Source organism: Phyllostomus discolor, chromosome 1 (assembly GCF_004126475.2).
Source record: "Phyllostomus discolor isolate MPI-MPIP mPhyDis1 chromosome 1, mPhyDis1.pri.v3, whole genome shotgun sequence".
In the NCBI taxonomy this organism is placed as follows: Eukaryota; Metazoa; Chordata; class Mammalia; order Chiroptera; family Phyllostomidae; genus Phyllostomus; species Phyllostomus discolor.
In genome coordinates, this window is record NC_040903.2 from 103,359,693 (window position 1) to 103,383,968 (window position 24,276).

At 36.0% G+C, this 24,276-nt stretch overlaps 1 protein-coding gene across 1 annotated transcript in view; it reads left to right on the forward strand.

Annotated features, from left to right (window-relative positions):
- The first annotated feature begins 355 nt into the window (after positions 1-355).
- WDFY3 (WD repeat and FYVE domain containing 3) overlaps positions 356-24,276 on the forward strand; it is a 243,909-nt gene continuing 219,988 nt past the window's right edge. Inside the window, 1 exon segment of the mRNA XM_028505686.2 lies at positions 356-1,190. Coding sequence (XP_028361487.2) covers positions 1,042-1,190 — 149 coding nt within the window. The 5' untranslated portion in view covers positions 356-1,041.

Below are 24,276 nucleotides of genomic sequence, written 5' to 3' on the forward strand. Positions count from 1 at the left end.
TGTGGACAGCAGGGTGGTGACTGTGGAAAGGCATATAAAGGGGATAAATGGTAGTGGAAAAAATAAAATGAAAAATAAAAATCTTACATTTTTACCTTTAAAAAAAAAAGAAGAAACTATTCTTAGGCAAAACATTGGAGAGTTAGAAGGCCCATGGGAATTAGTCCAAACTCCTCATTTTAGAATAAAGGAACTTTGGGACCAAAAAAAGAATTAAAATTATACAACTTTTTTTTTTTTAAGATTTTCCTTATTTTTAGACAGAGGGGAAGGAGGCAGAAAGAGAAGGAGAGAAACATCAACGTGAGGTTGCCTCTTTCTCACCCCCTACTGGAGACCTGGCCCACAACCCAGTCCTGTGTCCTGACTGGGAATCGAACTGGTGACCCTTTGCTTTGCAGCCCCTGCTCAATCCACTGAACTACACCAACCAGAGCAAGATTATAGAACTTGATGAGAACAGAGATAAGAAGAACCAGAACCTAGATCTCATGATTCAAATACTAGTGTTTTCATATTAAAATACTGAATAGTAAATAAATATTTAAATATCCTACATAAGGCATGCTAAATAACTCAAGGTTGGTTTATAACCATTGAGTGAGGGAGCAGTGTTTTCTGATTTTAATTTACAGCAAATTAGTTCAACTCTATACCACATCTACAAATACACCTAGAGAAATAACATGAATTTTCTTTTCTTTTATGCTCATTTGTATTTCCAAAAAGAGACAGTGATCTGTGATGTACAAATGAATTCTGAACTGGAAGTGGGAAGAATTCAGTTCTGAACCTGGCTTTGCCACTAAATAACTGTGTTGACATTGATTCTTTGCATAACTATTCCAGGTCTCAGTTTCCTCACCCCTAAAAATAAAGAGGCTGAACTAGATGGTGTATAGAATTCATCATTAAATGACTCTATAATCTTTATGGATTTTGAATAGCAAATTTTATCTACCTTAAATGAAGTATCATGTGTTCCATTATTAAACCATTGGTGACACAGAAAGAGAAAAAGAGAGAATCGGTAAAAAATGAATGACTCATGATGATAAAAATATTCTGAAAATATTTCTTTTTTCTTTCATCATAGATATAATACTTCTCCACATCTGCTTCTGGAGGAGGGTGCCTGCCACTCCTATTGTTTCTGCGCAGGTTCATGCCAGCCCAGAACAGAGTATCAGGTTAGTTTTAGGATTGTTTTGTCAGTTGAACCAGGAGCAGGAACAGAATCATGATAGTCTTTGCTGCACCACTGCACTGTAGCACGACCTCTTAACTGTGACTCAGAAGAGCTGAATTTCAGTCATTCTTTAGCACTGATTGCTGGGTAAACTTGGGTAACCCTCCTTTCTAGGATGGCTTTTAGTTTTCTGCACTAGAAGCAGGTATGTTAGAGTAAATCACCTCAGTTTCAATTCTGGCTTTAAAACATTGTTACTTTTATTGTTGTCACTTACATAGAATAAAATCATGTTTTCAACGCATTATTTCCTTTATTACTTTCCTGGGAAAATCTTGTTGTAAGTACAGGCTTTGGAAGTCTATTGTATTTTACTTCAAGTGGCTAGTTTGAATGATCAACTATGTCGTGAGTCACTTTAAAGAACTATTGATACCTAGTGGCCTTAGTTGTAGTGTTTTACTTTGTTTTATTTTTACCGAAAAGCTTATTTTTTTACATGAGGTTATTAGTAGTTCATTAATGTTCTGAAGCTTTGGAGTAGGTACTTTCTGACCATGTTGGTTTTCTATTGATTGCATGTGAGTTAATTCAAATTAACTTAGGCTAAAGAGGACATTATCAGTCTTTTCGGTATGTCAGAGGATATGCCAAAGGACCCAGGGACAGCAGTGCAGAAGGGCTGTCTGAAGAGAACCCAGGGACCAAATGCAGTTAGGTGTCCCTCCAGCGCGCAGGGGAGAGCTGCTCTTTGGAAACTGGCTTCCTTCACGTTTCTCCTTTGTTAGGGGAAGCCTGGTTGCCGCCTCCGCTCACCTCCTGAGCTTTATATTTTGTAGTTCAGACTCCCAAAGAAAGGCTAACCCCTAAACTACCAATCCTTGTGGACAAGTTGTGACTTAGGGCAGGGCCATTTTAAAAAATTTGCCTTGGTTTTCTTGCTGTCTGTGTTTCAAAGCCTGTTCTCTGACTTATTCCTACCAAAATGCAGGTGGCTAATAATGTATTACTCTGTCCAGGTGCATTTGTATTTTAATTGATATAAAATGTTGAGCTTAAGCTATATTTTCCAAACTGTGGAAGTGAAATCTTGTGTTCCAATCTATAAAAGTGATTAACATAGATGCAAGAATAGTGCCAGGAATTGAAAACAGCATTTTAGGGTTCAGGCAGTGGAAGATAATGGGTAACCATAGGTATGTGGGTATAGGAGGGGGGCAGATAATCAAATACACACACATTTTTAAGGTAGAAGTACAAAGCTTGAATATAACACCTAAAAGAAAAGCTTTTGTATTTAACTTTTAAGAAAAAGATTTGAAGGTAGAAGAAAGTACTATTAGATTTAGTCCCAGCTCAACTACTAATTATGATTTTGGATAGTTATAAATCAGTAATTCTCTGTGCAACTCAATTTACTAAATCCTGGCCACTTATTAGCTGTTTGACTTTAACTTCTGGACATCAGTTCTTTGTCTTAAAAGTAGAATTTATGATGGTGGTACTTCATATGGTTCTTATGAGGAATTAATATATGGTAAGTGTTTAAAACAGCTCTTGGCACATTAGCAGCAGCAGCAGCAATTTTTTTAATCCTCAACCGAGGACATTTTTTCATTGCTTTTAGAGAGAGGAAGGGAGGGAGAAAAAAGTTAAGACAAGAGAGAAGCATGATCAGTTGCTTCCCATACGTGACGATACCAGGGATCAAACTGGCAGCTTAGGTGTGTGCCCTGACCAGAATTGAGCCCTCAACCTTTTGGTTATGGGATGATGCTCCAACTGAGCCACACTAGCCAGGGCAGCAGCAGTCCTTGAAATGAGTAGATTAGATTATATGATTGCAGGAGTCCCAGTTAACTAAGGGAAAAAAAAATATGCGGTCTAGGATTTTCTGATCTGGACTAATGTCTTTTTTCCAGAATAAAAACTTGGAAGCTTTTGTTATCTACATGAGTCCTGCACTGAGACTAATTTTGGTACTGCCAGTAAAAGTTATTTTGAATGAAGTATATGTATTAGTTCTCTATTGCTGCATGTATTAATTTGTTAGGGTTGCCATAACAGTGTCCACATATTGTGTGGCTTAAACAATAGAAATTTATTGCTTCATAGTCTGGAGGTTAGAAGTCTGAAAGCAAGGAGTAAGTAGGAGTTGTTTACTTCTGAGGACTCTGAGAGGCAGATCTGTTTCAGGCCTTTTTCCTTGAACTGTAGCTGGTCATCTTTCCTCAGTGTACCTTCACATAGTCTTTCCTGCGTGGGTGTCTGTCTCTTTGTCCCAGTTTCTCCCTTTTATAGAGATACCAGTCATGTTGGGTTAGGTCCCAACCTGATGATCTCAGTTTAACCTTTACGCTTCTGTAAAATTCTTGATTAATTTTTAAAAGCATCTGTCTCCAAATAAGATCACAATCTGAGGTGGAGTACAATTTAACCCATGGCATTACATAAGAAATTACCCCAAAACTTAGTGACTTTAAAACAACAAATGTCACCTGTTGTTGATCAAGAATCTGAGTGTAGCTTTGCTGTGTCCTTTGGCTTCACTGAGCATGTCTGCCAGGGCTTCAGTCTCATCTAAAGATCCCAGAGGAGGATCTGCCTCCACTTCACTCACATGGCATTTATTTCCTCCTTGGTTGTTGGGCCAGAGGTCCCAGTTCTTTTTTTCTTTTTTGTCTAATTTTATTATGTATTATTTTCAGGTGTACAGCTTAGTGGTTAGACAATCATATACTTTATATAGTATTCCTCTTGATGTTTCCAGTACACCATACATAGTTTTTACAATGTTATTAACTATATTTCCTGTGCTTTACTTACTTCCCGTGACTATTTTGTAACTACCAATTTGTGCTTCTTGGTCCTTTCACCACTATTTCCCAGTGCCCCAGCTACTGCTCCCCCTGGCAACAACCAGTTCACTCTCTGTGTCTAGGAGTCTGTTTTAATTTTGTTTGTTTGTTTATTTTGTTCTGTGGATTCCACATATAAGTAAAATAATACGGTAATTATCTTTCTTTGACTGATTTATTTCACAGAGCATAATACCCTCTAGGTCCATCCATGCTGTTGCAAATGGTAAGATTTCATTCTTTTTTATGGCCAAGTTCCATTGTGTATACAGCTTTTTTACTCGTCTCTTGATAGGCACTTGGATTGCTTCCATAGCTTGCCTGTTGTAAATAACACTGCAGTGAGCATATGGCTGCATATTTGAGGTCTGTACAGAAGGTATCCAGTCATGTACTATGAAAAATAGAGACACTTACTGAAGAAGGTACAAGATATAGGAAACATTGTACATAGGGCAGTGACGCCTCAGCCCCCTTCAAAGTAGGCACCTTGGGACCTCACACAGTTCTCCCAGTCGCCATCATCTGCCCTGTCATATTTTCCTGAATCTCATCAATGGTCTAAAATCTCTTCCTTTTCATAGGTAGTTTTAGTTTTGGGAAAAGCCAGAAGTCTCAGAGTGCCAGACCTAGGCTATAGGGAGCCTGGATAACCTGGGTGATTTGATGTTTTGCCAAAAACTCTGCAAGTGATGCATTAGCAGGTGCATTGTCATGATAAAACTGCCAATCAACAGTTGCCCATAGCTGTGGCCTTCTGAGCATCCAAATAGTTTCCACAGAATATTCAAGCTTATTACAAAATTTGATGCAGATTTGTTGCTCTACTTGCTTAGTCATTTTTAATGTGATGGCCACACAGTACACATGCTCACTCAACAGCATCTACTGCCCCAACTGACTAATACAGTGAAGTCATTGTTGTTCACACATGTGCATTCCAGTCCACTCTCCTTGACTGCCAGATTACATCAATGTAGCGTAAACAAGTTCTTGTTATATTAACAATGGCTGGACTTTTTCTGGACAAACCTTGTATTCTTCATATTAGTGTTTTGGGGTTCTTTGAATAAGTCCTCAGAAGTAGACTCACTGGGGGAATCACTGGGTCATAAAGGAGACTCATTTTTAATTTTTTGAGGAAATTTCATACTGCTTTCCACAGTGGCTACACCAATCTTCATTCCCACCAACAGTACACAAGGATTCCCTTTTCTCAACATCCTTGCCAGCATTTGTTATTTCTTGATTTATTGATGATAGCCATTCTGACAGGTGTAAGGTGATAATCTCACTATGTTATTAATTTGCATTTCTCTGACAAATAGTGATATTGAACATCTTTTCATATGTATATTGGGCATCTGTATGTCCTTTCTATTTTTATTTTTTTAAAGATTTTATTTATTTTTAGAGAGGGGGAAGGGAGAGAGAAAAAGAGGAAGAGAATCATCAGTGTGTGGTTGCCCCTCATGCGCCCCCTACTGGGGACCTGACCCACAACCCAGTCATGTGCCCTGACTGGGAATTTCGATTCCCAGCCACCCTTTGGTTTGTAGGCCAGCACTCAGTTCACTGAGCCACACCAGCCAGGGCATATATGCCTTCTTTCAAGAAGTACACAACCAGATCCTCTGCTCATTTTTTATTTTGCTTGTTTGTTTCTTTACAAGTTAATTTAAGGTAGGTAGAGGTGTGTGTGTGTATGGCAGGCACATAGAGTAACATTTCAGTAAATTTAGTCTAAAAAGGTTTAAAATTTATTGAGAAAAGATTGTTTTAAACAATTTCATTAGAATAGATTGGTTATATACCTGTAAAGCATCTGATTACATGACTGAATTTTCTAAGGAGTTGTTTAATTATACATTTGACTCTTGAACAACTTGGGTTTAGAGTCCTTGGGGCCACTTATATACCTTTATATTTTTCGATAAATATACAATCAGCCCTCTGCATCCTCTGTATTGAGGTTTCACATTTATGGATTCAGCTAATGGCCTATCAAAAACAATATTTTGGGCCAGTTGTATGGACCACTGTATATATTGTTCTGTGCCATTGTACATAGAGAACTTGAGCATTCTTGGGTTTTGTTACTTGCAGCGTGTCCTGGAACAGATCCCCTGTGCATACCGAGGGATGACTGAAGTTCTGGGGAAGACACAAGTTGTATGTGGTCTTCCACCTGCATTGGGGGATCAGCACCCCAATGCCATCATTACTAAAGGGCTGACTATAATTATTTGTGAATTATTTTAGATATATCACACATTTTGGGACTTATTAACTCTCACTACGTTTGGAAGTTTAAGTCATTTCATACTGTACAGACATTCAATGAGTATTTATTAATTCAATAGAATTTTTGTGTGACATGCCTTCTTGTTGCAAGATGTAGTTTAACAGAAACCATACAGAATTTTAAATTTAAGACTTTCTTTTGGTAAGACAGAATAGGTTGGGAAATCCATTCTTCTATTTGAACGAATGGTAATTTGTTTTCCCCTTTAGAGAAAAGCCTGTTACATTGATTATGGCAAAGAAGAAGTTTAACCCTAGGCTCTTAGGATTCTGTGTTGCTAGGACACTGACCTGAAAGGTTTTTTGTTTTGTTTGTTTGTTTTTTTAATAATTTGCCCTTTTTTTAATGAAAACTTCTAGGAATAGATAGAATTGTGGCAAATTTTTGGGCTTTACACTCTGTGAGGAAAATAGTGTTGTATGTTTTATGGTTTAGAAAAATGTTACCAGGAATGAAAATGTATATAGTAGAATCTATTATTTCTAGAACCATGTATTGAGAAAGTTTAAAAAGTTCAAGGAAGGGAACTCAATAAAATATACAAAGTGCAAATATACTTAATGTGAAGCTTATATTACAAAGTTTAAAAAGTTTCTATAATTGGCAAAAATATGTAAAAAAGTAAAATAGCATTACTAATTAAAGTATTCAGATTTTCAGATTTAACTAAATTGTGCTTTATTTCGAGAAATGAAACTTAAAGTTTGGGACTTTCATTTTAATCACACTGTTGTGAAACTCTTTTCCTCAGATTTTTGGTTTACTGACTAGGGCCTGCAGTTCCTGTGCCTACATGATTGAGTTGATTTTTGGTTTCGATATCCCTTATTTGGCTGTTGTTTTGAGGACAAATTATGCATCAGTTTTTATTGACAGTATGGTTAAAACATTGTATAAAGTATTAAAAGCAGATATAAAAGTAACAAACCACAGTATATATGTATTTAGTTATATTTTAGTCATATTTCCTGATTCAGATCGTGGCATCATTGCTTATACTTCTTTGTCCTAGGACATACTTCTTAACTTCTCTGTAATGTCCTCATCTATAAAATGAGTTTACTAATGATATTTAATAGAAGAATCATGAGAGGTAAATGAGATAATGCGTGTAAAGTGCTTAACACTGTACCTGGCACATAGTAATTAAAAGCTACATTTATGTTAGCTGCCATTTGTTGTTACAAGCATTGGCCTTAAGTTGTTTTTACTGGTGAATTTTTTAATATTAGAATATAACTAAAATGATGTCCTGCTAATGATAACTTATAATTCTTTTTTTTTAAGATTTTATTTATTTTTAGAGAGGGAAGGGAGGGAGGGAGGGAGGGGGGGAAAGAGAGAGAGAGAGAGAGGGAGAGAGAGAGAAAGAAACATCAGTGTGCGGTTGCTGGGGGTTATGGCCTGCAACCCAGGAATGTACCCTGGCTGGGAATCGAACCTGGGACACTGATAACTTATAATTCTTAGTGCTTAGTTGATTGATTATACAATTGATTAACATATTGATTTTATTTTTGAAAAGTAGAATTGAGTCTGCATAAAAGAATATGAGTTTGGAGCCATTGCTTAAATTGTTGACTAAGAAAGGATAGGAAAAAAGGGAACAGAGGAACTGAATGTGCTATTTCTGCTGGAGGTCTGAAAGGATATTTTTGTAGTTACTAAATACTTTTTTTTGAAATTGGTAACACTAGGATGTCAACTTTCTATTTTTGTTTTCTTTTTTAAACTTTAGCCTCTAGCCTCTCTATGGGTTTTGTCTTCACCTCAGGGAAGGGAGTGGGAGAAGGGAATCCTGTTCCTTTGTCTTGTAAAGGACAAGGCACGTTGGTTATTCCTGGTAGGATTGCTCCTTGTGCCTCAGTTTTATAAAGACCTCTACTAAAAGGCATCTTTACATGTGTTAATCTGATTGCGAGATGACTGTGGCCACATAGCACCCTCAGAAAGCTAATCTCCTTTTAGAAAAAGGATCTATGTGTAAGTTGAGGGAAATATGGAATTTAGGAGGAAGTCTGCTCATGTACATTTTGCTCCTAATTTGGTCAGGCATCTGCTTCACCTTTGCCTGAGCAGATTTTTGTATGTGTGTGCTTTTAGGTAAATGAAAATGAAGAAGGCTGCTGCTCTCCTAAGAGTTTGTAATTTTGAAAGTGTTAATACAACACAAATGGTACAGAAGGAGAAGAAGTGGGGGGCATCAGAAATACAAGCTCTCATGCTGTTTTATTGTCTTCCATGTATACAGTAAGTGAGGAACCTCAAAAAGCCTAGAATCACATGTTGAAAGTAAACAGTATTTTTTTTAATTTAATGAAGTATTGTTGTGTATGTCTACATGCTGAAGTAGAATGTGAGTTACAGAGTTATTTGATTTCAAAATGTATAGGGAAGGAAGTACAAGCCCTTTAAAATTTTTGTTTGCTGTTTTATTTTTTACTTAATCATTTTGGGACTTCTTATAAAAATTAGGACATTTTGGTTCTTCTCCCCTCCAAATAGCTGACATTATTTATAATAGTGTGACCTTCCTCCCTTAGCTTCCTTCCCTTTCTTGTTTCTTACCACATAATTTTTGACTTTTAGTTTGATTCTTTTATATTTGATCTTCATATTTTGTAAGTTATGTATCATGTGTTCATGATGCAAGAGCTGTTTTTCTCCTTACAATAGCTTGAATTCTTTCTTAACTATATAATTGCCTATTCCAGAAGATGTTTCAAAAAGTCCCATGGCAATGAATTTTTGTAGTTACCTCTGAACCAGTTGTGGTTCAAAATTTAAACTTTCTGAGATCAGAGTTAAGATTTGCCCTATTTTTTGGTCAAATCTCCTACAGATTTTTTACTTCCCTCTAACATCAATAGATTATCCTGAGGCTTTGCTGTATCTGGATAGTCATTCAGGAATAAGGATTTTGGGTTTTGGGGGGGTTTGTTTGTTTATGTGTTTTAGTCAGATTATTGAATAAAGGCTTTTACAAAATGTTTCAAAAAGCAAGCTATCCCTCATGAAAGAAAAACTCTTAGTTTATTGTTGCGAGGCCCCGTGATAGATATTATGGTTTTTCTTCCTTTCTTTTCTTTTATAAATTTAATTTTGTTTATTTATTTTCAGAGGGAGGGAAAGAGAGGGAGAGAAACATCAATATGTGAGAGATACATCAATCCCTTGCCCCTCTCACGACCCCAGCTGGGGAACCTGCCCCACATCACAGTTGTGTGGCCGGACTGGGAATCAAACAGGCCAGCACTCAATCCACTGAGCCATACCAGTTGGGTATGGTTTTACCAGATATTATGATTTTTCTTAATGTGAGTTTACCATTATCTCCTGGGGTTTTTTTGGATCATAAATACATCTTTGTGTTTCTCATTTTCTGCACATGCCAAGAGAATGACCCTGTTCAAGGAATTTAGTTTTCTGATGTCACAGATTATGAAATCTGCCCTCTTCCCCTGAGTGATAGCTAACAATAATGAAAATAATATTAATAGTGAACATTTACTGTTTCCTAGGTTTTTGCATATATTACATCATTTATTTTCTACAACAACCCTATAAAATTGATTCTGTTACCATATTCATTTTGTGCTGTCAGTAACAGTCAGGAGAACTTACTTGCCCAAGGTCATAGGATGAGGAAATGGCAGGACTAACCTAGGATTCAAACCTAGGAGTCGGTCCGAGGACTCAAGAATTTAACTGTCCTTCTATCCTGCCTCTTTACTTTTTTTTTCTCTAAAAGAATAGGATACATTTAAATATATTAGAACATATATTTGATTATATTCATTATATTTAACATGGACTGCAAATGTTTTATCCTATTTCTGAGAAAAGTAAGCAAATACATACTAATAAAGCAAGTTTGGAGCAGAATGACTTGTTCTGTCTTCTCAGGTAACCCTGTATAAGGTTGACATCCTATTTTTGGGGAAGAATCGATTGATTTGTAATTGAATCCTAGGCTTTGCTATGGCCTAATGATTTTTTGGTATTTACGATACTAATTTAACTTACTTGTTTTCTTTGGAAGTTCTTGACCTAAGTAGATGTCCCTGTTTCCTTTTTCTTAAGGAAATTATTTGAGAATTATTATCCTGGTACCAAAAACTATAGAATTCAAGTATAGGAAGTACAATCAGACTTCTGTGGAACTGAATGTTTTTAGGTACTTATTCTCCATTTCTTTTCCTGGTGTTGCTTGTACTCTTGTGGGTTTTTTTTTTTTTTTAATATTTTGTTATTGGTACTATTACGGTTGTTTCGGTTTTCCCCTTTACTCTTGTTTTTGTTTCTCTGCCAAATGGTTTTCCCAACATTCTTAGCAATGTAGAGTGGTTGCTTGGGGATAAGATTAGCTAGCCCTTCTCCCCCATAGCTAGTTAATTTGATTATCATTACTCTAAATTATAACTTGCTGGAAGAGAGGATTAATTTGTCTCATGTTAGGAAGGATGTCCAGCACTATTCGGTCACTGTCATTGGAAGGACCCTTCACAAGAGTTGCCTATCCAGCAAGTGGGAAAAGGACTACTTCCATGTATAGGAAGAAAATATCTTTAGTATAGTAACTGAAGCAAACAATTATTTATGAAAATTTTTTTTTTGGTTTTTAAGTTTTGATACATTTTCAAGTGAATTTCACTTAACTCTTTTTCTTACCTTTATGGGTATTTTGTGGTAAACATTTTTCAGTAGTTCATAAGTCTGGAATAGTAATAAATTTTAAGTCTAATTATAAGTGGAAAATGGTCTGAGAACTATGTGAATGAGGTTTTAGTCATACATTATAATTGTATCTTGAAGAAGTATGGGTTTCTAAAACATTTAAACAGTGTTCTCCCAGTCATGTATTCCAGCAAAAACTATGTGGTGACCTTAGCTAGCATTTTTTCTTTTTTATAAAGTTCATCATACCCCTCCTTTCTGCATGCTTTGCATGAGAGCTGGGTCTGTGGGAGTGGTTTGGCCTTTTAAGAGTAAAAATGTAATAATAATAATAATATAAAAGTATTTGACATGGAATTAACAGAGAAAAAACATCTGTGAGAGTGTATAAGGTATATGCAAAAACTTAAAAGATTTTACGAAAGTGTAATTTGCTACTCCTTTATCTTATTTCTGCCCTTGTGTAAGAGATTCTAATGGAGACTGTAAACCGTATAGTTTAAGGACATATTTGTGCAATACAAATTTTCATCTTTGGCAACATGAGAAAATTGTATGGTTTTATGTTTAAAGTATTGTGATGTAAAATACATTGTGTGTACAGAAGAAAGAGCAGTGTCATAATTCTGTATACTTTTCTGCAGTCTAACTAGGGTGGTAACCCATTCCAAGAGTTAGCAAGCAGTCAGCACTTTGTAGACCAAAAGGGGAAATTTCTTATATCTGCCACATCAAAAAACTAGAAATCAAAAAACAAGTGGAAAGTGTCAAATGGTTTTTAATCTTTCTCTTTTTTAACCCAACTTTGCATTTTGAAAATGTAAAACATACAGAAAAATTTGATGAATTTACATTGTACGTCTAAATACTTTCAACCTTGACTCAACAATAATCAATGTTTTGCCACAGACATTCTCATGTTTATATACATTTCAAAGAAGAGGTTTAGTGTTGCTGAACCATTTGAAACTAATTTCAGCCATCATGACATTTGGTTCATAAATATATCAGTAAAATAACAACTCTGTATTGTCATAATAAATCTAGGCCATATCCAAATTCTCCAGTTGTGTCAAAATTTCATTTATAGCTTTTTTTCAAACAACAGTCTAGTTAAGGTTCACACATTATATTTGCTTCACTCTATCCTTTTAAAATCTAGATTAATTTCCCTTATATTTTTCCTCATGTCTTTTTCTCTTCTTTTCTTAATACTAACTTTTTGAAGACAGTCTAAGACAATTCTTTTGTAGGAATTCACATTCTGCATTTGTTGCTTCCTGGTGTCTGCTTAGTGAAGCTGGGAAATATTTTTCTCACATGAGCTATACAAGAAAAATTTACAGGGGAGTTCAATAGTTGCCAAAAGTTGTCATTACTAAGTCGAAGTTAACAAATGAGGTAAGAAAGGTTTCTTTCTGGTTAATGGAGCAGAAGTTGGGAAAAGAATAGGAAAAGAAAGAAATAAAAAGGAACAGTCATGGCACTGAGAGATGGTTTCAGGGGAGTTCCTTGATAACCAGAAGAGAGGGTTGGGGAATCACAGTTCCCAGCACCTACTGGGTTAGATGTTCATTCTGTGTTGGCCAAGAGATTGAACAAATTTAGAAGTGTTTCTAGTTTTTTGTGCTGTCGAGAGGCACAGTGAGTCTGGATCAGCTTAGCCGCTATTGGAAAACAAAGGAGGTTGTGTGCATTAGACCTTTTGTATGTTACAGTCTTCTATGGAAGTACAAATACCACATTAACATATTGTGCTACTTCTTGCAAATTTTCAGGGGAAAATTTGGAGCCATTTTTACTGAACAGCATATTGGGTTCTATTGCTTGCTGCCCAATAGGCAGACTCTGGAGGCAGAGGTTTGGTGGGGGGCAGGGGCTGACGAGGAAGAGGATCCTTTATTCAAAGGTTACACAATGTTGGAAGAATGACGGGCTTCTGTCTCAGAGCCCATTTTCTATGAAACAACCAGACAAATTACCCTACCGCCTTTTACCAGATTAGTTCAAAGCAGCACCTGGAATTCCTTTATCCATTTAAAATACTGTCCTTGGGGAAGTGCGTGTGCTGCAGCATGATCATCCTGGCGGCTTTCAGTGGCAATCAGGGTTCAGGCACCTTTTTGGAGTCTGCGCACTTGCCAGAGCCCTACTTGTTACACTCTGCCCTTTCCTCCACTCCTGCCCACCACAGGCACTCGTCCCTTTGGCCGTCCACTGGCCAATAAGTCCATACAGGCCTGGGCCAGACAGTGTCACTTTGCCTGTACTGCAGGGCTGCAGGGCCTACTGGCCGGTAAGCTTAAAACCCATGACCTAGCAAGTGAGGGGACGCAGAAGGGCAAGATTTTGCCCATCTTCTGTTTAAAAAACCAGGCCCCAAATCCTATGCACTTCTGAAGCTACCTGTTTTTCTAGCCAAACCTGGTTAGATGGGCAGGTCCGTCTCCCTTGCTGCCATGTTCTAAAGGGGCATAGGAGGGTTTTTAGCCATACACAGCATCTCTGTCCAGGGACAGGGTCTCCTTCTCTGCCTACATGGTTTGTTTACCTTTTACCTGGGGTATGGGAATCTATCACACTTAAGCTGCTTTGGCCACTGTGGTTTCATTCTGTCCCCCATGTCTTGTGTCCTCCGTCCATGTGTCTGTGTCATCGTCCCCGGCCCAACCCCCCCACCCCCACCCCCGCACATAACTGATTCCTCCCTTCTCTGGGGCAGGCAGGCAGGTTTTCCTGCTCCCCAGCAATCTCACCAGAACCCTACCCCCCTCCTTGTAACACCAGCTTTTATACTTTGGCTATATCTTTATATTTTATAAAGATTTTGGGCCCTGGCTGGCATAGCTCAGTGGACTGAGCGCGAGCTGCGATCCAAAGTGTCACAGGTTCGATTCCCAGCCAGGGTACATGCCTGGGTTGCAGGCCATAACCCCCAGCAACCGCACATTGATGTTTCTCTCTCTCTTTCTCCCTCCCTTCCCTCTCTAAATAAATAAATAAATAAATAAAATCTTAAAAAAAAAAAGATTTTGTACAGAAATGTCTAGGTACTATACAGGGACACAGAATCAGAAGATCTTAAGTCGAAATCTTATTTTACAACATTCCAGCTTTACAGTGTTGTTCAAGTACCTTAGACACCAGCTATTTTCTCCTTTGTGATGATAAGCAGCATAGTAAGAGAAAGAATAGAGGCTTTGGAGTTAGGCGGACCTGGTTCTAATGCATCTGGTTTTTTGGTTACTAGCATGTGACCTTGGGCTACCTCTCTTATTCTCAACATTCTCTTCTGTAAAAAGGGATTATTAATAATTAGAATTTCATGTGATTATTGTTAAGGGTAAAGAGATAATTCATGCAAAATGCTGAATGTGGAGCCTGTCATGTAGAAGTACTTGATATATGTTGGCTTTCTTTCACAGAATTTTCCTGAGAATTCAGTTAAGTAGTGAAATCCCTTAGTAAAGAATGAAGAGCCTATGCAGGAAACTTAGCCAATGCCTAGGAAGTAGAATATGGATAAAGAGTCATGTGGTGATTTCCATTTATTATACGCTAAGATCTCTGCAATGATGGTTACATAAATACTATGTAGATGTTATAACATTAAAGAAATCTACATTTTAAGAAAGTAGAATAAGTTTAGTAAAAACTTGTGATTATGATTTTGCCTATAGAAAAAATTATTGACCTTTAGGGCTGTGAGCTAAAGTCAGTGGATCTAGGTGAGTATTTTGCAGCTTGAATGCTTTTGATGTAGCAAACAGGACTTTGTTTTGTTTTTAAAACTTTTTGTAAAAGAACAAAAGCTGATTAAAGATTTTGCAGTTTGATGGTAGAAAAAACAATAACTCATAGAGTTAAGGAGTATTAATGTTATCCAATCAGAATTTTTATTTTTGATACCTTGGGACATTGTATATGGAACTAACGAGTAAGAATATGTATTATTACCATTACTGATTGGTCAAGACTTCATTAAGGATCTGATTATCTTTTCACCAAAAGACTCCGGTGATTTCCCCTTCTCCCAGTTTTTAAAAAACCTATAGAGGCAGCCAAATTGTCTTTGTAAGTTTAAAGATCTCTGAATACATTTGCCAGTGGAATAGAAGATAGGGCAAACACTTTCATTTTTAGCTGTCATTTAATTTTTTTAAGCAATATGTTTGGAGAGTAAATAAAACAATTTTGTTGCATATAAAAATTCTTGCTATGCTATTGGCTTTGTATTTACATGCTTAAACCTATAGAAATCCAAGCAAAAGAGCCCATCTGTAAATTGATCTTTGATTCTCTTTCCTTCTCTTCTTCCTCCTTCCTGAACCTCCCTCCCTTTCCCCTACACACACACAGAGTTCAGACCTTTTTTTAAAAATCAGTCCTCGCCTAAGGTTATGTATATTGATTTGAGAGAGAAAGAGAGAGAAAGAATGTGTATTGAAAGATTTTCTTTCAGCGTTCTTGTCTTTTGGTTTTGCTTATGGTGTTTTTTGCTATGTAATTTTTTTTAATTTTATGTTCTCAAAGTAATTAATGATTTCCATTATTACCCAGGCATTTTAGCTAAAAAACACAGTGAATTTGAAATGAATTTGTAATATTTAAGAGTAAAGGAATGAGGTAATTATATATACTAGAAAAGTAGAAGTAATTCTCTGTACTCTATCACTGGCACCCAATCTTACATCTAAAGCCTGAACCATATCAGTCTGCTGTTGCATATATAGAGTATGCCAGTTTATTTATTGATCTTTTAATTTTTATTACAGAAAATTTTGAACGTCCTTGAAATTACCATGTTTATACCTATCATCTAGCTTCTGTAATTATCAATTCTTTTTATTTTTATTTATTTTTAAATTTAATCTTTATTGTAGTTTTTTATATTACCTTATACCCTGCCTTCCCCCAGCAATCACCGCACTGTTGTCCATGTGTGAGTCCTTATTCCTTAGTCCCTCCACCCCCTAACTTCCCCTCAACACTGTGCCAAATAACCTAGATTTATAATTTTTCAGTTATTGCAAATTATCTTTGTAAAGAGGAAGGTTTGAACTAACCTTATAGGCTTTGCCAACTGGTCTCCCAGGCTCTCTGGCCTCTTTTCAATAATATTGGCACAAGACCTGACCTCTTCAGGCTTCTGTAACCACCATGTCCATAAATCGGAAGTGTTTAGAAAAATGAGTGAGGAAGCTAATAGGTAAGAGACTAATAATGTTGCCATGGATCAATGTGATACTCAAAGGAGGTCTGGCTAATTGATGAATTAAAAATTATATCTCTTATTTCAGGTCAGAGTAAATACTATTTACTTGTATATACACATGTTAGTTTGTATTTGTAGCTGTTTGTTTTCCATGGTTTAATGTTAGTAGAGTAGAACCAGCCAGCATCTGGTATCAGTGAGTCTAAGGATACAACTTGCAGGTGTTTGCTAGCCAGAATCCAAGTACAACAGAGAAAACACTAAAAAAATTCTCATGTGCTTAATTCAATTTTCTTTGCACTACACTTACTTTAAACTGAAATAATATTGCTTTCATTTGATAGCCTGCATGGAAATTGTTTTGTTAATTTAGTATATTAATTTTCACTTTATTAAGAGGCCATGATTAGTTTGAAAGAATGGCTAGAGATCACAAGAGCTCTGGAATTTCTTTCCTTTAAAGTGCCTGTATTCTATTTAAAACAACATTCTTGATGACATTGAAACCCAGTTGAAGCACAACATGAGAGTTTTAGAATAGCTTTCCCTCCTCAGGTAGAAGTGGACCAGTCACTTGCCAATGACCATATGTTGAGAATATCAGCATTCTTCTGAAAAACAAACAAACAAACAGCAACAACAAAAACTTTATTAGGCATGAAGGAAAAATGACTCAGTGAATTCTTCATCTCATGATTATAATTGTTTTCATAAATTAAAACCTGTCATTTTTGTGTCTTTCTGTTTTGTTTTAGTTATGGTGGTGTTCAACCCTCTTCTAAAATTACAGCTTGTCCACTAATAAATGGTTTTTTTATTGGCTGCCCCACATGATGATAAAACATGACCATATTTTCACTAATATCTTATCTCTAAATATGACAGTAACCAGAGGGGACAGAGGAGGGGGGATGATGGGGATGAGAAGGGCAACGGTTGTCAAGGAACTTGTATAAAGGACCCATGGACAAAGCCAAAGGGGGCTACATTTGTGGATGTCAGGATTAAATTTATTATGAAACAGGTTCTTTACTGATTTTTGGAAAATAGCATTCTTGATTAGAAAACAGCATGGTAAGGGATCAGTTTTGTGCTACTTGCCAAAAGCATGAGACACATTGTAGTATTTGTGTGTAATTAACACCTTTCTTTCAATTCCTATTTGTAATCGAGGTTTATGCATCTAAAGTTTCCACTACCTAGAAGTTCTACAGTTTGTTAAAAATTTACACATATTTTTCTCTTGGACGTTCAATTTTTAAACTAGTTGAAAGAAAATTCTAGATGTGGAAATAGAAACAAAGTAAAAATAGCTAAAAACTTCAGGCCTGCATGAGCTTGACTTTTATTTCCATGTGTGAGTTTAGCTTGTCTTGAATGCCAAATTCTTGCTATAAAAACCAAAATTCCTTCAACTGGGTTAATTTATAGGCTTCTCTTTTAGTTTGGGTAGTGGGATTGGATGCTTGAGTTTAACATTGAATACATACTTTGAAGGTGGCACTGCATCAGTTTATGTTGTTCTGAAAACTTTGTTGTGATAGACTTTAGATTTAAATTTACTTAAACTCTGTGTTTCAGGAACGATACTGAACCTTAAATGCTTTGTGTTTTTAAAAATTGTGGTTAAACTATAGATAACCTAAAGGTTACCATTCTGACCATTTTCCACTGGTATTATGTATATTCTGAATGTTGTGTAACTATCACCACTGTCTTTCCTGAACTTTTTTTCATCTCAAGTAAAACTCTGTACACATTAGGCAATAATTCCCCCTTCTTCTTTCTCGTGGTCCCTGGTAACCTCTAGTCTGCTTTCTGTCTCTTTTGAATGTTCATTTTCTAGATATTTCTTGTAAAGTGTGATCATATACTTGTCCTTTCTTTTGTATTTGACTTATTTCATTTGGTATAATGTTTTTAAAGTTCAGTGGTTGTTAAAGGATGTATCAGAACTTAATTCCTTTCTCTGGCTGAGTAACATTTCATTGTATATGTATATCATGTATTATTTATCTTTTAAACTATTGAGGGATTACTGATTATTTCTACCTTTTGCTCTTGTGAAAACTGTTGCTATGAATTTTGCTGTACAGGTATATGAGTCCCTGTTTTCCATTCTTTTTGTTGTATGCCTAGAGTGGAATTGCTGGAGAATATGGTAACTCTTCGTTTAACTTTTTGAGGAACTAACATACTGTTTTCCATAGTGGCTGCACCGTTTTATATCCCCACCAGCACTGCACAAGGTTTCCCAGTCTCTGCATCCTTGTCAACACTTGTTATTTTACATTGTTAATAATAGCCATTTTAAGTGGATGTAAATAGTATGTCATTGTGTCTTTCCTTGATGACTAATGATATTGTGCATTTTTCATGTGCTTATTGACCATTTGTTTTTCTTCTTTGGTGAAATGTCTTTTCATATCCTTTGCCCATTTTTTATTGGGTTGTCTTTGCTGTTGTAGAAGTCTTTATGTATTCTGGATATTAAACCCTAGTCAGAGGTATGATTTGCAAATATTTTCTCTTTCCTGTGAGTTGACTTTTCACTCTCTTATTAGTTCCCTTTAATGCAGAAAAGTTTTTAGTTTCAATTAAATCCAATTTATCTGTTTTCCTTTCTTGTGTTGCTTGTTGTTTTGGTGTCATATTTAAAAAACCATTGCCAAATCCAAGGTCAAAAAGAATTGCTTTTTTGTTTTCTTGTAAGAGTTTTAGTTTTAGCTTTTAACTTACATCCGTGATCCCAGACAATAGTGCAATTATTGCCAGGAGGTGGGGGTAGGAGGGAGCAGTGGGATAAGGCAAGTGGAGGGAGGTGGAGGAGGGCATGGGGCAGGAGGGGCAGGGATAAATGGTGATGGATGGGGACTTGACTTTGAGGTGGTGAACACACAGTGTACAGATGATGTGTTTTAGAATTGTGCACCTGAAACCCATGTATACTTTGGTTAACCAGTGTTACTCCAATATATTCAATAAAAAGGAAAAAATAATTAATTAATTTAGGTCTGTGATAAATTATATGTTGATTTTTGTGTGTGGTGTGAGGTGAGTTCAACTTCATTTTTTAAATTTTTTTTTTGCCTGTGGATGTCTGGTTTTCCTAGTACCACTTTTTTAAAAAATTAAACTTTTTTCCCAGCTATTAGTCTTGGCCCCTTTTTGAAAATCAACTGGGCATGTATGTGAGGGTTTATTTCTGGGCTCTTTATTCCATTGGTTTATATTAGTGATTTTCAACCAGTGCCACAAGAATTTTTAAAGCATGCAATACCTATTTAAATAGTCAGGGACACTGACCTCTTTTCCCTTAGATTGTCAAATAGAAAAAAATGACAGCAGCCAAAACAATAGCCATCCAGTGTGAATGAATCAAAATTTTTGTCAGATCATAAAAAAACATATTTTTTGGTGTGCTGCAGAGTTTTAGTAATTAGTTTATGTGTGCCATGAGATGAAAGAGGTTGAAAATCGCTGTTTTATATGTCCATCCTATGCCAGAACAACATTGTTTTGATTAGTATGTGGAATGTTTTGTTTTTAATTGACTGTTTTATCATTTTTAATGTATGCATTTTAAAATGTTTTTATTGCATACCTTTAAATTTTGCTTTTAATAGTTACATTTAATAGTTGACAGTACTCCAAAAAGAACTGCAAATATCAGATGAATACTGTTGGAGTTAATATACCAGGAAAATTAATATTAAAGCAAGCAGATGTGGAGTTATTTAATTGAAATTTTACTTCCTTTGGAAAATAGAGGGAAAATCATGAAGACAAAAAAATGAAACATTGTTTATACTTGCTCACAGAAAGAATAAAAAATGGGAAAGGCCAATTATATAATCTAGTAAGTGGGTCATTAATTTCATATTAAATGTCACTATTTTAGTTTCAGAAGCAGTCTTTCTAATGAAACTCTTCAGAAACTTTATAAAAGAAAATATTGGTGTTTTGTGAGGAACATTTTCAATAAGGATCTAGCTAGTAATGGCAGGCTCTTTAATTATTAAGTCACGTCTGAATGACTATTAGGCTGAATTATGTTATAGATATCTGACTTAATTTTGTGTCCTTTCAGACTGCTTTAATGATTAGAAAATTAGAATGTCAGATATTATTTTCTTTCTCTGTTGACACACGAATTTTTATTTTCACCACTTTATTCAAAGTGGGTTTGCACCCCCTTCCCTTAATTATAAAAGAATATGTCCTCCAATATTTTAACTTAGTCTAAATTTTGTAGCAAGAACACTGAATTATAAATTAAAAGCAAAAGCTTCTAAGATAGTATAACTTAAGCTTTTTAAAATGTGTTGTAAATTAGTTCATTTTACCCCAAATAAGAACAGTAAATTGCATTCTGACACCTGACTCACATGCTCAATGAGAGGTAATAGAAATCTTTGTTATCTTAAAAGGGGAAAAAAATAGAACTGTACTTGATATCATCAATAAAAAATGTTAGTAATGTACAAAAGAATTGGACCTATCAGTTATAAATGTCTATTAAAGTTTCAGATTCGGTGAATCAGAGTGATGCAAAACCACTTATACCTTTATCATACTGACTTTATAACCTCTTTTTTTGTAGAGTTGTGGTTTTTTTTAAATTTTTTTTTAAGATTTTATTTATTTATTTTTAGAGAGGGAAGGGAGGGAGGGAGGGAGAGAGAGGGGGGAGAGAGAGAGGGAGAGGGAGAGGGAGAGGGAGAGGGAGAGGGAGGGAGGGAGGGAGAGAGGGAAACATCAATGTGCGGTTGCTTGGGGTTATGGCCTGCAACCCAGGAATGTACCCTGGCTGGGAATCGAACCTGGGACACTTTGGTTCCCAGCCCACGCTCAATCCACTGAGCTATGCCAGCCAGGGCTGAGAGTTGTGATTTAAAAATTCATTTTCATTTTCAAAATATATTGGTGATTCTTTTTCTAATTTAAAAGGAATACCATATATACTAATTAAGATTTAATTTTATTCTAAATATTTTTATATTACTGTGATTTTCCTTTTAGAGTTTTGGAATTATTGATGATATTTAATTTGTAATACAGTCACAAAGTCCTATCTTTATACCTTCTTAATATCTGTGGATTTCACCTACTACTTTTATATTTCCTTGTTGGTAACATATTTCAGGCCATTGTCCTGCCTAAACTGAATGGCTAGAATTTCCTCTTCACTGTCTGTACTGGAGGAAGAGCCTTTGGAGCTCTTCTCCATATTGCAACAAGAGTCCTCTTTAGAATGCAAATCTGACTTTCTTACTCTCATCTTCTAGAAATTCTCGGAGTCTCCCTATTGCCTTTAGATAACCCGCAGAATATGGCGTATAACACCTCTCTTTACCCGACTGGCACTTACATCCCCTGTCCCTTCCTGTGTGCTCATACATACCTGACTCACTCTTCATGCTCTTGCCTCCTGCACCAGCTCTCATCCTCCCCACCCTTTGTCTTTTGAAACATGATTTTGCATGTTAGGTATTCAGGTAAAGTCTTATATTTACCCTTTAATAGCACTTTTACCAGATTGCCAGACTACTTAATTTCTGTCCCCTCTATTATAGTTATACTTAATGTCTTATTTTTCCTCTGTGTCTGTGAATTCTGGTGACTATGACATGGTACAGATTGATGTTTATTGAATGAACGAATGTATATTATTTACCTTTTGATGTAATATAAAATACCCTAAAACACTGGAGCTTAGAGAAAAGCAAGCGTTCGTTCATTAACTCAGTTTCTGTGGGGCACACACTCAGGAGTGGTTTGGCTGGATGATTCTGGGTTAGGGTCTCTCATTAGGTTATAATCGGAATGTTGGGTTAGCTATTTCAGGCTTGAGTGGCCTGGAGGACCCTTCACTCATGGTAATTGGTGGATGGCCTCAGTTTTTGCCGGCTGTCAGCAGGAAGCATCAGTTTTTATTGACGTGGAACCCTTCAGAGGGCTGCTTGAGTATCCTTACAAAGTGGAACTTGGCTTCCTTCAGAGCAAGCCATCCAAGAAAGAGCAAGGAAGAAGTTGCAGTGACTTTTGTGTCTGGTCACACACAGCCACTGACACCATATTCTGTTCCTTAGAAACATGTCACTAAATATAGCTCACAGTTAAGAGAAAGTAATTAGATTCTATCAAAGAACTTGTGGATATATGTTATAAACACCAGAGAATGTAACAGTAATTTATGATTCTCTCTTGGACCTGACCCTCCTTATAAAAATACATTTGTCCAAATGGAAATAAGTTTTAAAAGCATACTTTTATTAAAATATTACATTTGTTTTTGATGATACAAAGTATCCAGTTCTACATAAATATAATTATCTAAATTAATTATTTAGATATTCATAATTCCATTGCAGTTCTTTCACTTCTATCATAGAAATAAAAAAATCATCTTTTAGGTTCTGTATTGCCTATGTAGAAAATCGACACAGAGTTCACTGCTTTAAACTTATCACAGGTGTTTTGAAAATCAAACATCTGTGAGGTGTATTTACATACTTTTAAGAGAGAGAAAATCATAGTATTTTAAACTTTGTAGGGTAAAGCAGCACAGTTTAAATTAATTGTACAAAAATTAAAGCCTCTTTAGCCTAATGTACTAGCTTGCTCATTCAGGAAAAATTGGAGTACTAGATATGTGCCAGGGAGTTTTACTCATTGCTGAGTATATACATTCATGAACAGAACAGACATATTCATGTCCACCTGGAGTTTATGATCTGTTTACCAATAATTGACAAGTGCTATCTATGGAATAAATGAAGAGGTGAAGTGACACAAGGTTATGGGAAGGTAGAGGTACTTCTGCACTTTCATAAAAGGCTTGTCTGGGGAGGTGGCCTTGAAGCTGGGATCAGAAGAAACTATCCCTGCCATCAGCTTATAGGGAGAGGGAGTGCCCCGCAGCATAAACAGTTGGTGTATGAAGAGTTGAAAAGATGTCTGGAGATGTCAGGAGCGAGAGTGGAATGAAGCTTGAGAGGTAGAAAGGGATCATATTATCTAGAGTTTAAGAGACCAAGGTAAGGGGTATTGATTTTATTCAACACATTAAAAACCATTGAAGGATTTTGAAGTTACATATTATGGTTTGTGCTAAACAGACACAAACACAAGAAAAGGCCCTTTGGTTGTAAGTGAGAAAGTAGTAAAATGGTGCTATAATAATAGTCCATGTGAAAGATCATGGCAGTTTGATCTAGAGTAATGGGAGAGGAGAGGATGGATTTGAGATCTAGTTTGCAGGTAGAACTGATGGGACTAACATGAACTGTGAGGGAGGAGAAAGTAAGGGCGATATCCATGGTTTTGAGTTCAGCAGGTAGGTGAAAGGTAATATCCTTAAATGATATTGGGGGTCAGTGACAAGGGAAATCAACAGTGTATTTTTGACATTGTGAATTTTGTGATGTCTGGAAGTCATCTGGTGGACCTGTCAGATGACACATAGTTATGCAATCATGAAGCCCAGAGATTTAAGAGGATATATACAGATGGTTTTTAAAGTTGTGGAATGGATGAGATTCTTTCTCAGGAGGGAATGCCCTAGGAACTCTAGCTTTTAGAACTTGCAACATTCTAAAGGAATATTGCAATATTGTGTGGGCAGCATTCTTGCTTTATTGGTAAAGATTAAAAGACAGAACTCCAATGCAGAAAGTTTGGCTTACTTCTATTTAATATAGATTAAAGACATACATACTTTTTAAAATTTGCAAACAGTATGGTACATAAGAAAGACATTTAAATTTTTATCCGGCCACTTGTGAAATGAATGAAGACACTTACTTACCAGCTGTGTGACTTTGGAATTTTACCTCTCTGAGCCTCAATTTCCTTATCTGCTAAAGGGAATAAAAGAAGAGTTGTTTTGCAGATCAGATAAATTAATTTACCTAGGACAGTGTCTGTTACATAGTAAACATTCAGTTTTTGTTTTTTTTTTTTACTTTCCCTGTCCTTGCTATTAATTTATTTATGTGATTGTGAGCAGGAGAGCTATGTTGAAACAGAG